A 12,850-nucleotide genomic window follows, 5' to 3' on the forward strand; every position below is an offset into this window, starting at 1 on the left:
CTTTCTGAAATGGTCTCTCCAGGAGCTTCTAATATGCTTCCGTTATGTTCTCTATGCCTGGTCTAGTGTCATCCTTGGATACCCATCACCATCAACGGGATATCTCATCCCTTCATCTCCCTCCTGTGTGGAATCCCATTTTCTGCATCTTATGTCTTCATTTATGCCCTGATTTTTATGAAGCACATCCTCTAGTAGCTTCCTGAGCAAGGCTATCTGGGAGGTAAGGTTTTTTAGAGCTTGTACCGCTAAAAATGTCTTCATTTTTACCCTTAGGTTTGATTAATAGTTTATTTGGGTCCAGAATTTTAGGTTAGACATTTCTTTCTGAATTTTGAGGGCAATGCTTCTGTTGAACTTTGATCCTGATTCTTATTCCTTGGTATAGAACTTGCGCTTTTTCTTTGGAAACAGATCTTCTCTTTGACCCCAGTGTCTCTGAAACTTCACAATGATATGCTTTGGTATAGGTTTTTGTAATCTACTGTTGTCTTTTCATTCTACAATCTAAAGTTCTTTAGTACTGGAAAAACTTCTTGAAATACTCCACTGATTTCTTCCTTGTTGTTTCTTTTTGGAAAGACTGGATAATGGGCCTCCTGGGTTATTAATCTTCTTAACTTGCCCCCCGTGTTTCCATTTCCTTTTGTTTTATATTCTGAGAAACTTCTTCAAGTTTTTTTTTAATGTTTCAAGTTTTTATTTAAATTCTAGTTAGTTAACATTTGCTTTAATACTGGTTTCAGGAGTAGAATTTAGTAATTCATCACTTATATATAACATCCAGTGCTCATTACAGAAACTTCTTCAACTTTATATTCTAAACCTTCTATTGAATTATTCAGCTATGCTATCATATTATTTTCTAAGAGCTTTTTATTTTTTTAAAGCTCCTTTTTTCATTTCCTACTCTTGATTCATAGCTACATCTTTCAGAATATATATTTTTCTTTTGACATCATCTTGGATAGTCTGTTCCCTCTAAGTGCTTTTTTCCCGAAAACTGTTTTCTCCCTCTTATGTGATAGGTTTTCCTCAGAGATTTTATGTCTTGGTTGTTTTATCATTATTAATAGCATAGGACTATAAGATGAACTGCGAGCTCTGGATGCATGGGGTGGTGGGCATGTTAACTATGATTTTCATGTCGGGATCTATTTAGGTCTTTCCACTTGAACTGGCTAGATTGCACAGAGAAGACTTCGAATATTGTTGGGATGGGAAGGTCTGGCTGCCAGGATTCAGTGAGAGAAGGAGGACACTGGTCTTTGTATCTAGTATGTAAATATTCTGAGTACGGCCGCCTGCCATCTAGTGTTCCAATGTCCTTCAGTTCAGAGGCCCCTTTTAACATACCCAAAATAAACAAGCACACACTTACTGAAATCAGATCATATGTGCATTTTTAAAGAAAATTTACTTTATATTTTATTTGCATAACATTTTTTTGTTTGCATAGTGAAAAGAACAGAGTCACAAGACTCATGGTCTGGCTCAACCAACTTGCTGTGTGAACAGGGTAAATCTCTTAACCTGGCTAAACCCTTATTTCCTCATCTGAAAAATGGAAATGATAATACTATTTTACAGAACTGCTGAAGACTGACTGAGATTGTTATACTGTTGTCCTCTCAAGTAACTGCTGAATATAGTCTATACTTTGCTATTGCTAACCCCTTGTTCATCGTCTCAATGCTAACTGTTCTCAGTAAATGCATTAAGACAACAGGTACCAAAAGTGACACTTTAATTTTGAATACTAACAATAGCAAAAGAGAAACTCAATAATGGCCCTATCCTTTCTTATTTTTAGAATACTGGTTTTTATAATACTTATTTATACTATCCCATCAGGAATTCAATTTTATTTAAAGATTTTTTTTTCCTTAAACCTACTCAAAATGAATACCTACATATGTGAAAAAACCAAGATTACACATGTAGCTGCTTTACAGTTTCCCCTCTGGTATAGTATAAGTAAAATACATATCACAGGCAGTTAAATACATCCCCCCTACATCAGGGATGATCAAATATATGAATATTAATTTATTATGCATGATCCCTAATGTAAAAAAAAATCACAGGTATATTATACTGCTTGTCAAGAATACATACACATGGTAGTCACATCTAGACACACACACCCCTCTAACAATATTTCAACCATTATCAGTATCTTCTGTATGACCCCCTGCAACTATTATAATTGAAAACACAAAACTCCCCTTTAAGGCAATTCTGGATGATCCTGTATTATAAAATACTTGTGTTAAGCAAAACTGCATGTATGTACTGAATCCAAACACACTGCCTTTAACCCCTCAAAGTACTACTCTTAAAAGTTAAACAAAATTTTTATACATTATAAAAAAATTTAAACTGCTCTGAAACCCTCCTTTGCTAAAAGTTACATATATCACACCACTCCAGCAAGAGATTAATAAATAAGGATTAAATATTCTATTTTACAAAAACATACAGAATGGCCAATGTCAAAGTGAAAGGCTTATTTGATAATTTTTTTTTATCAAATTATGTTCATTAAGAAGGAATAAAACATGGTATAAAATAAGAAAACTGTCACTAAATTTATCCCTCTGAAGATAATCACGAGTTGTTATCTAAAAATATCATGGCACCCTTGTTACAAACATTATTTTTTTAAAAGACTGTGTTTCCTGGAACTAGAGGACTATTTGTCTCATAGCTTTTATTAAGCAAACTTGATATAACCACCACACAGTGGCAAGAGATAGAACAGCTGTTTCCAGCTACAGAAAATATTGAATTCTACCTTAAAGTACAGATTATTTGAGATATAACCCATAAAAGTTAAAGTAAATCATAGTGTAGTTTGTACTGAACTTAAGATATTTTTGTTGATTTCAATGGAGTATAGTCATTTTCCTGTCATTTGAGATCAGTTTTTGTTGTTTAGTAACTATTTTCATGTCCAGCCAAGATGTAAAGATTGCTGTGTGCAGTAGGATTTTCTGTTGGCCTGCTTTCCAAAACGACAACCCTGCAAATAAACCAAAACAAAAGGCTTGTTTAAAAGTAAAAACAGAGACTGCATGCTTCATTCAAATACTAATATCAAACCAGGAAAGAATATCATTGTTCATATTCTCATAAAGATCACAGGTGCACTGTCAAATTCAGCTTTACACTTTGAAGGTTAAAAACAAAACTGAATAACAACTGATGAATTTATGAATATAAAATACTGAAAACATTTCAGGACAGTCTCATTATCTTACTCCAATTAAAACCAAATTTGCTTACTTGTATATGCCAATAAAAGGTATAATAAAGCTTTAGAACACAACTGATTCTAGAACAACATGAGGGTTAGGGGCACTGATCCCCTGCACGGTTGAAAATCCATATATAACTTTTAACTCCCTGCAAACTTAACTATGAATAGCCTACTGTTGACTAGAAGCCTTACAGATAACATGAACAGCTGACTACCACATATTCTGTATGCTTTATGCATTTACATACTGTATTCTTACAGTAAAGTAAGCTAGAGAAGAAAGTTATTCAAAAAATCCTAAGAGAAAATACATTTACGGTACTGTACTGTATTTATTGAAAAAAAATCTGCATGTAAGTGGACCCATGCAGTTCAAACCTGTTGTTCAAGGGTCAACGATATACACTAACAAGAGGGGGGTGAAAGAAGAGCGTAGAGAAGAAAACAGGATTCTAAGAGACACCCATCCAAATACTGATTCTGTGACCAGCCTGAACTGGAAGATCAGAGGTTTTTCGTCCTTGCCTCACAACTGATGCCTACTACCATAGCCAATTTTGCTGCAGTAACAACTTTTGGTGGGAAAATAGGAAGGGAGGGGTATTTTATGAATTGTAGAGGTAGACAATATAGACTTTGGAGAACAAAAGCTACTAAATTTTTTTCCTAAGATGGCACAGTTTTGGAATTTGTCTTTCATTTTGATCACAGAGACCACATAATTCCTTCTAATTTAGACTGACTTCAGAAACGGAGTCAAATGTTTTCTGATACAAAAATGTCAGGAGGTGCATATTCTTTTGGGTTTATGTAGTGATAGTTAATAGAAGATAACAAACCAGGAACAAATGATGAAAATGAAGGGACCTGAAATATGTCATGGTACTAGGGGCGTGAACACACTTTGTTTTGGCTGACTATAACTATCTCTAGAATCACGATCCTCACACTGGTGAAAAGATTGCTGAATCGAATAATTAAATTCTTCTTCTCTATCTCAATAAAGATACAAAGAAATTTCTCTTAGTTGCTGAGCCTTCTAAGAATCTTGTTTGAAACAGTTACAGGGTGATAATATAATTAAGAACACAACTACTGAACTCCTTTGGTAATGAAATTAAAACAACCAAACTATTACCTGTCTGATCCCAATAAGCGGAAAACTCTTGTTTCATCTGAAATCTCCTGGGTAACCTACGAAAAGAAAATACCTATAGTCATACCTTCATCCCCATATTATTTAAATCATAATTTAAAAACCATTTAGACAGAGCAATTTTTGATAGGCTCAATTCCTCAAATGATATAAATTTTAGTAAGTTTTTTTTTTGACTGCCTTATTATTAAGAAATAAATGAACATTTATGGAACATCTGGTATTGGTCAGGTACTTTCCTGAGGAGAATTCTTTGTGATATATAATTCCCATATTATTGGGGAAAAAACCCACTAAGGCTCAGAGAAGTTGAATAACTTGCTTAGATTATATAACTGGCAGACCCAGGATTTGAATACAGGTTTGCTGAACTGCAGAGCCCCTACTCTTTCTTCCTTTCCCTCAGTGCAGATGCTTGACGTGGCACCCCATAGCCCACCTGAGTTCCACAGAGCTGTGCTGGGCACTCCCAAGTACTAGTGTCTTACTTAGTGTTATCTATGGTATTCCTCTGCTCTGTTTTCTCCAAAGCTGTAGAAGGTATACAAACTCATGTGCAGGTACTATTCCAAAGTGTGGGGAGTTTATACCGCTGGGAATAACACTTAATCAAAAGAGACAGCAGTTGGCGTATAAATGCACCAGCCTTCCCACCTGAAGTATGCTCTATATCCTTCCTCAGTGGTCCCTTTACGGTTAAGCCCTGGCGCCCATAGTGGGAACCAGTTTATTAATATACTCTTTACTGTTTTTTTTGTGGTTGAATGGTTGAGTAGTACTTTATGAATATCACAGCTAGGCCCAAATGAAGGATGAGAAAACAAAAAGAAAGAGGTAAGCAAGATGAGTTAAAAATAGGAAATAGAATTTGTACGTGATATAGTGAGCAACAGGCATTTTCTGTAGATTTCTAACCACAGGAGTGACACACTGAGAAAAGCATCTAAGGACAATTAATTTTATGGCAGTAAGTAGGACTACAGGTTTCATTAACTGCAGGGACCTGGTGACATTTAGTCACATGAGTAACTAGATAAACTATGACATATCCAAAGACAGCTGATTTACGCTATTTTCTCTTGGAAGCATTCTGACTCCATATTCATGTAAGAGGTACAAATAATCAGTCACATATAAATATGAGCATGGATAAAACTAAAGATAATTCAAATAGAAGACTTTCAGTTTTAAAATAAGTCCAAAAATGTGTGAAACAATTGTGTAGAAGAATTACACAGGTACTCATATGAGTAGGAAATGTCTACGTTAGTATCATCTTAACTATTAGGATTCATCTCTCAAGGCGGGATTCCAGGTCCCTCTCCTGCATAAAATGTAGCCTGATTATCTCAACTAGAAGTGATTTTTGAAGACCCTCCCTTCAAATCCAGACTCTGCCATTTACCTAGCCACTTAACCTGGGCAAGATACTTAACCACTCTGTGCCTATAAAAAATGGGACTATGAGGGGCGCCTGGGTGGCTCAGACGGTTAAGCGTCTGTCTTTAGCTCAGGTCACGATCCCGGGGTCCTGGGATCTAGCCCCACATCGGGCTCCCTGTGAGCAGGGAGCCTGCTTCTCCCTCTCCCTCTGCCTGCCACTCCCCCTGCTTGTATTCTGTCAAATAAAAAATAAAAAATCTTAAAAAAAAAAAAAAAAAAAGGGACTATGAATAGTACCTAACCCCACTGGATTATTAGCTTTAAATAAGCTAATACTTGTAAAGTGCCTGGAACACAGATGGTCTAAAAGGTTTGATATTTATAATTATACTTCATTATGCCTTACACTGTTATAATAATAGTGTCTTGCATGTTGTTGGTACTCAATAATTACTTACTAAATGAGTTAATTTTCTTAGATTTCTCCTTAGTGCTGTGATCTAATACATATTAACTTAGAATTTAAAAAACAGTTAAAAAAGAAGCTATATGTTTATAGATTATGGAAAAGACTTATCAAATTTAGAGAAGTTTAGCAACCTTGGCACCACATTTACAGATTACAAATTAGAGAACTGAAACTGTACAAACTCATGTTTGACAATTCCTCACGGCCACTGAGAATCATACAATGAATACAAAATAAAATTATCTGAAGGGAAAATACTGGCAATTTTGCTCTATCAGTTAATAGCATTAAAGGCTCTAAACAGTAATGTGGGTTCAGAAAGAAAATGCATAAAATGAATGTTTCAACATTTAAAATCTTTTGTGGGAATCACAGGAGGTAATGTGAGAAGCCTTACCTCATCTGATTTGAAGCTTTTACCCTGCATTCCATGTTTCCAGAAAGCCAACACACTATCTTGAAGGCATACTAAAAAAGATGAGAGAGAACTGAAACTAAAATAAAGCACAGAGTAATTCATTATACATTTTCCTTCACTGTTTTAAATAAATTCTAATGTAAATCTCTCCAAGTGCTTGGTGCAAAATTCCACTGTCTAGACCATCAGTTCCCAACATTTTTGTGGCTAAGCCATGCCTAAGCTCAAATAATTTATTGAGGCAGGGTCATGCAAGTTTTCAAAAATATATATAACAGGCATTCATTTAAACATGAGCTAACTTCTACTGAGCTGGATATCAACATATTAATTTCTCTTTCATATGCTATCTTTTGTCTTAGATGAATAAAAAAATAAAACATACATAATTGTTTTTTTGGATCAAAAACATGGTTATTTAAATACTGTCATATATTTACAAGTAGCTATTAAGGAAGCATCTTTTATTTATATTTACATTTCCCTACTACAAATTTTATTTTAAAACGTAAACCTGTCTTATAATCCAAAATGTACCCACACACTGAATATTTGATCTGTGAGCCTGTTCTTATTCGGAGGGGCTCCCAGTTACAGTTCTCACTGCTGTGGCCTTCAGCACCCCCACCCCCACCCACCTCAGGCCTCTGGAGTCCCCTGGGCCTTTGCCCTGGACTTGCAGGCCCCATTGTCCACACAATGGTTCACCACCAAGCTTGCTCACCTTCCTAATGGCTTTGGATTCAGGAGTGACCATGACCCCAAAGTGTGGCCACCACATGACATGCCACAGCCTCTCCTGCTCCCTACCCATTTCCCCTGTTCCCCTGGTGTGGCCTGAAGGTCTTGGAGGGAAACCTGTTCTTGTTGTGCCTTGTCCATCTCTTATCTTCTCCTTGGTTTCAAGCAACAGGCCTGGGCTCACTGAGGCACCCTTATAGGGTAACTCAGAGGTTTAGAAATAGAGCAGGCAGGCCACACAACTGTGGGGGAGGAGAGCAGGCCCTTCCTGGCAGGGGGCTGCAGGTATTAAAGTGCAGTCAGTGAGGGAGAGAGCCCATTTGATTTTGGAGAGTTAGCCACATGCCCTACACAGTAAAGGTAAAGAGAGAAAGTGACTGAAGCATTTTGTTTCTTACTAGAATACGGACTCTGTAAAAAGTTAATGTAAGAATGTTCTGGGAATATAAGTTAGCTCAATAAAAATAAAAGTATTTTACAGTAACAAATCACATGTTTCACTAACTGTGACAAATAAGAAGACTCAGTTACTGGTTTTATTTTTAAAAGGTGATTTAAAGGGACTCTTTTTTTACCCAGGAGGATCCTTGTAATTATTTCCAAGTTCACTAGCAAGGAGAGATGGTAGCTTAAGAGGAACAAACTTCTGTGTAACAATTAAAATTCCCTAAAAAATGTGACACATGTGAAAAACTTTAGGTACCAGTATGTTTCAGTTAAAATGAAAAGGAACTAAAGATCTGTATGTCAGAATCCCTATTGAAAATATTAAATCTTGGAAACTGGTATGCAATATCCAGCACATAAAGGAGTAAAAGAAGAAACTAGTTTCAAAATCCCTTTTGTCTGGGCATCTACAGAACGTTTAGGTTTCCTGCTTCAATAAATTAAATTTTCCAATTGCAAGCAAATTACTTTTATGTAAAATGTTTACACAGAGGGATGAACGTACTTTGCGAAAGGGCAAAATTCCGGTTGAGAAACCATTAAAATATTTAATAGATAAAACAGAAACTTTCTAAATGAGAAACACATTTTTAAAAGAATATACATTTAATTATGAAATACATGTATTTTTTACGGCCCAAATAAAAATTGCCAACGTTGCTTTTAACTATTTTTGACTTATAGTAGAGTCATATCATGTATTGTTCAAAATGTTTCCAGTTATGGTATTTTTTTCATAAGTTCTATCACCCCTGGGAAAATATTTACTGACATATAACCATTGAGGATGCAAACAACAATAAAATATAATAATTTTTATCATAAAACCAATGAGTATTACACAGAGTAAAATACTCATTGGCAAGGAAGCAAATTAAAATGGCATATTAGTTTCCAAGTCCTATGGGAAACTAGTTATTTATCTATCTATCTATATTTATTTATTTAAAGATTTTATTTATTTATTTGACAGAAAGAGACACAGTGACACAAGCAGGGGGAGTGGGAGAGGGAGAAGCAGGTCTCCCGCTGTACAGTAGGGAGCCTGATTCAGGGCTCGATCCCAGGACTCTGGGATTATGAACTGAGCCAAAGGCAGATGCTTAACCACTGAGCCATCCAGGCGCCCCGGGAACTAGTTATTTATATATAAACGAACCTAAAAGCAATAACCATCAACACACCAACCAGAACTTTACATGGCAAAGAATTAAAGCATATCTAACACCATTAAACACATCACACAAATACCTTCATGATTTGGAAAAAAACTGGGAGTACATAATTCACTTCATGCAGCAAAAGGAACAATGAACAGAAATTTTAAAAATGATTTCAAGTTTTAACTACCCAGGAAACAACAACAGAAGATTTAGTAAGGTCTAGACCTGCACTGTCCAATATGATAAAAGCAACTGGCCACATGTGGCTATTAACATTACAATTACATTAAAATTTAAAAAATTAAAATGAAAATGTAGCACTAGCCATGTTTCAAGCACTTAACAGGTGTGGTTAATGACTGCTATATTTAAGAGCACACAGAACATTTCCACATCACTGAAACTTCTATGAGACAGTGCTGGTCTAGATAACCCTAAGTATGGAATAAACAAAAAATCAAGTATTCTAAACACATTATTAAAAAATAGAGGCTTAGGCAAAATAGGTGAAGGGGATTAAGAGGTACAAACTTCCAGTTATAAAACAAGTAAGTCACAGGGATGTAATGTACAATATAGGGAATACAGTCAACATTACTGTAGTAACTTCGTATGGTGACAGATGGTAATTAGGCTTATTGTGGGGATCATTTCATAATGTATAAAAATATCAAATGACTATGACGTGTATCTCAAACAGGATATTGTATGTCAATTATACTTAAATTAAAAAAAAAAGCAGACTTACCTACAGATTCAATGCGAAAATCAAAACTTAGCTCGGAGGCCAGTTTCTTACTTGATTTTAGTTTTCCTTGTAGATTTACAATTTTTACAAATTCTTAAAAAAAGAAAAAGCAAGTCAAAACTGGAAATGCAAATCTGCTAAAATAAATGGAACTTGATAAGTGGATTTTATATGGATATAGAACAAATATTCTTAATAAAGTTCAACTATTTATTATCATGATTCAAGTGTGCCCACTGAAAAACTGTCATTAATATGTGCAAAACTATCTGTTTTGTTAGATATAAAAGTGCCTTCTTTAGTAAATAAGGCAATTCCACTGCTATTTTTTTCTTTCCTTTTTTCTTTCTCTTTAGGATATATTGAACACCTACATTCTCATTTTTTAAAAAGCATGTTTCAAGGTGGCGACCTTAGTGCCAAGTACTTAGCAACTGGAGTTGATTTTTTCCATTACAAATTATATAACAAAAAAAACAAAAAACAAAACAAAAACAAACAAACAAAAAAACCAAATTATATAACATATGATAAGTAATATTTGTAGTAATCCAAAACTTTAGTATATGAATAATATTGTATAGAGGTACACAGGGGCAACAAATAGTACTTCTGAAGGGTCATAATTTCTTTTTTTTTTTTTTAAGATTTTATTTATTTATTTTGACAGAGATAGAAAGACAGTGAGAGAGGGAACCCAAACAGGGGGAGTGGGAGAGGGAGAAGCAGGCTTCCCACTGAGCAGAGTGCCCAGATGCAAGGCTCCATCCCAGGACCCTGGGTCATGACCTGAGCCGAAGGCAGGCGCCCAACGACTGAGCCACCCAGGTACCCCAAGGGTCATAATTTCTTGTAAGTAAATTCAGGGATGGTGAGTATACACAAATCTATTTTTATCTATTTGTTTTTAATTTAACCATCTTTAGCTCTGACTTGGAAGACACCTCTCTGCATTACTTTCTTATCTGTCTACCATGATTTGTGATTATAGGCCTATCTCTTCTGCCGCTTACTAAAACTGATTTATACTGTATAGTTGACAAGTCATTTTTAAAGTCTTATTCTGCTCCCTTAAAAAAAAACCCAAAGCTCAAGAAAGTCACCTTTCCATTTACCTTGAATAACTGGAAAATGGAGGGCCTAGCTAATCAAAGGTTTTTAACATTTTTTGATAAAATACATAAATCAACAAAATGAAAACTAAACACATTTTCCTTAGATGAGTCAGGTTTTTAGGGATTTCAGCATTAAAGGTTCAACATTATTATTATTATTTTTAAGATTTTATTTATTTATTTGACAGAGAGAGACACAGCGAGAGAGAGGGAACACAAGCAGGGGGAGTGGGAGAGGGAGAAGCAGGCTTCCCGTTGAGCAGGGAGCCCAATGCGGGGCTCGATCCCAGGATCTGGAATCATGACCTGAGCCGAAGGCAGACGCTGAGCCACCCAGGTGCCCCAAAGGTTCAACATTATTAATATTAAATTCTGATTATTTCCTTAATCAGTACTGAACTTCCTACTTGTTTGGATAAAAAAGAATTTATCAAATTCACTTAAAGGTAACAGAATAACACTCCAATCTTACCAGTATTCAAAGAATCAAAAGTACTTAAAGAAAGGATGATGGGTGAATGAAACAATTTGGGTTTTGGTTTACTTATGATCTTTATGATTCTATAAGGCAAATCCACTAGGGAACTCTTTAGAGAATAGAAATTAGGACAAAAATACAGGCAAATTCAGTAGTAGAACAATTTTTAAAATTACCCTGAACACCTATAGGCAGGTCCAGTAATTTAAAAATACTGGAATGGATCAAACATAGCAATGGTTGCCAAGTTTCAAGTATAATTTTAAGTCTGGGTGAATTTCACCTTGCATGATTTACTGTATAAAAATAAGGTGGGTTTTAGGAACCAGACTTCTTTGAAAATTGAAATAATTCCTGTCATTGGAGTTTTTTCTGCTTCTCCACTGCTTATAGTACAACATACTCCTATCAATAACATCTCTCCCTGCATCAAAAGAATTATGAATAACAGATGAAGGTGTCAAATCTGTCTGTACATTAGACTCTCACTTCTACATGGTTCCAAAAGTTCATGTTACATGACAAAGTGACCATACTATTATAACCTTCTATTTTTTCCATTAATTACAGTAAGGTAGGAAAAAACCTTTCAGTTTTGGGCGCCTGGGTGGCTCAGTTGTTAAGCGTCTGCCTTCGGCTCAGGTCATGATCCCAGGGTCCTGGGATTGAGTCCCGCATTGGGCTCCCTGCTCGGCAGGAAGCCTGCTTCTCCCTCTCCCACTCCCCCTGCTTGTGTTCCTGCTCTCGCTGTCTCTCTCTCTGTCAAATAAATAAATAAAATCTTTAAAAAAAAAAAAACAACTTTCAGTTTTATAAGAATTTTATACAGAATAGTTTTATACAAAATTTTACCCCAGGGTTATGGCAAGCTGTCCTAATATGTTTCCAAGTAGGTAAAAAAAAAATAAAGAAAAAGTCAGAGAACAGTATTAACAAACAGATCAATTAATTACTATATCTGTAGCCAATTTAGGTTTTTCATCAATAAAAAAAGCTACTTTTAAGGTAGAAAAGGGAAATCTTGAATTATAGTTTAACAGAATTAATTCCACGAAAAGATGTTATATCAAGTAGTATACTCAAACTTTAAAATCATACTTACTATCTAAACACACTAAAACAGTATCTCTCTCCAACTGTGTTACGTGAATGGAATCTAACTGTTGGCTGCCTTGGAAGGGGAAAAAAAAAAACAGGGTTATTGTTACACAACATGCTTTAGAAACCAGAGCTTAGAAAAGAAACACAAATACTGAATTTTTTCTGTCATTTAAAACTAGTCTTTGAAATTTAACACAGAAATTGTATTTTGTAATTATGTTATCTTTCAAAAAATGTATGTAGGTCAACTTAGAACAGACCTAAGTCCTAAGCATAACTAAATGAGCTGCGAAAAACTCAACTTTGCATTTAATTAATACCTCAACTAGTTATAGAAAGGTTACAAACTTAAAATGAAGCCAAGGGTAA

The 12,850-nt window shown here is 35.2% G+C and overlaps 1 protein-coding gene across 8 annotated transcripts in view; it reads right to left on the reverse strand.

Moving 5' to 3' along the window:
- Positions 1-753: 753 nt before the first annotated feature.
- MAP4K5 (mitogen-activated protein kinase kinase kinase kinase 5) overlaps positions 754-12,850 on the reverse strand; it is a 108,533-nt gene continuing 96,436 nt past the window's right edge. For 3 of the 8 annotated variants that reach the window (XM_032405061.1, XM_032405063.1, XM_032405060.1), the window contains exons 29-34: positions 12,483-12,551; positions 9,788-9,880; positions 9,128-9,165; positions 6,668-6,738; positions 4,401-4,456; positions 757-3,025 (exon numbers count right to left, since the gene is read on the reverse strand). In XM_032405061.1, coding sequence (XP_032260952.1) covers positions 2,889-3,025; positions 4,401-4,456; positions 6,668-6,738; positions 9,128-9,165; positions 9,788-9,880; positions 12,483-12,551 — 464 coding nt within the window. In that variant the 3' untranslated portion in view covers positions 757-2,888. Of the gene's footprint in view, positions 3,026-4,400; positions 4,457-6,667; positions 6,739-9,127; positions 9,166-9,787; positions 9,881-12,482; positions 12,552-12,850 lie in introns of all 8 variants that reach the window. The other 5 variants (XM_032405065.1, XM_032405062.1, XM_032405068.1 and 2 more) reach the window with 5 other exon arrangements.

The sequence above is a fragment of the Phoca vitulina genome, unplaced genomic scaffold (genome assembly GCF_004348235.1).
Source record: "Phoca vitulina isolate PV1807 unplaced genomic scaffold, GSC_HSeal_1.0 scaffold7, whole genome shotgun sequence".
NCBI lineage: Eukaryota > Metazoa > Chordata > Mammalia > Carnivora > Phocidae > Phoca > Phoca vitulina.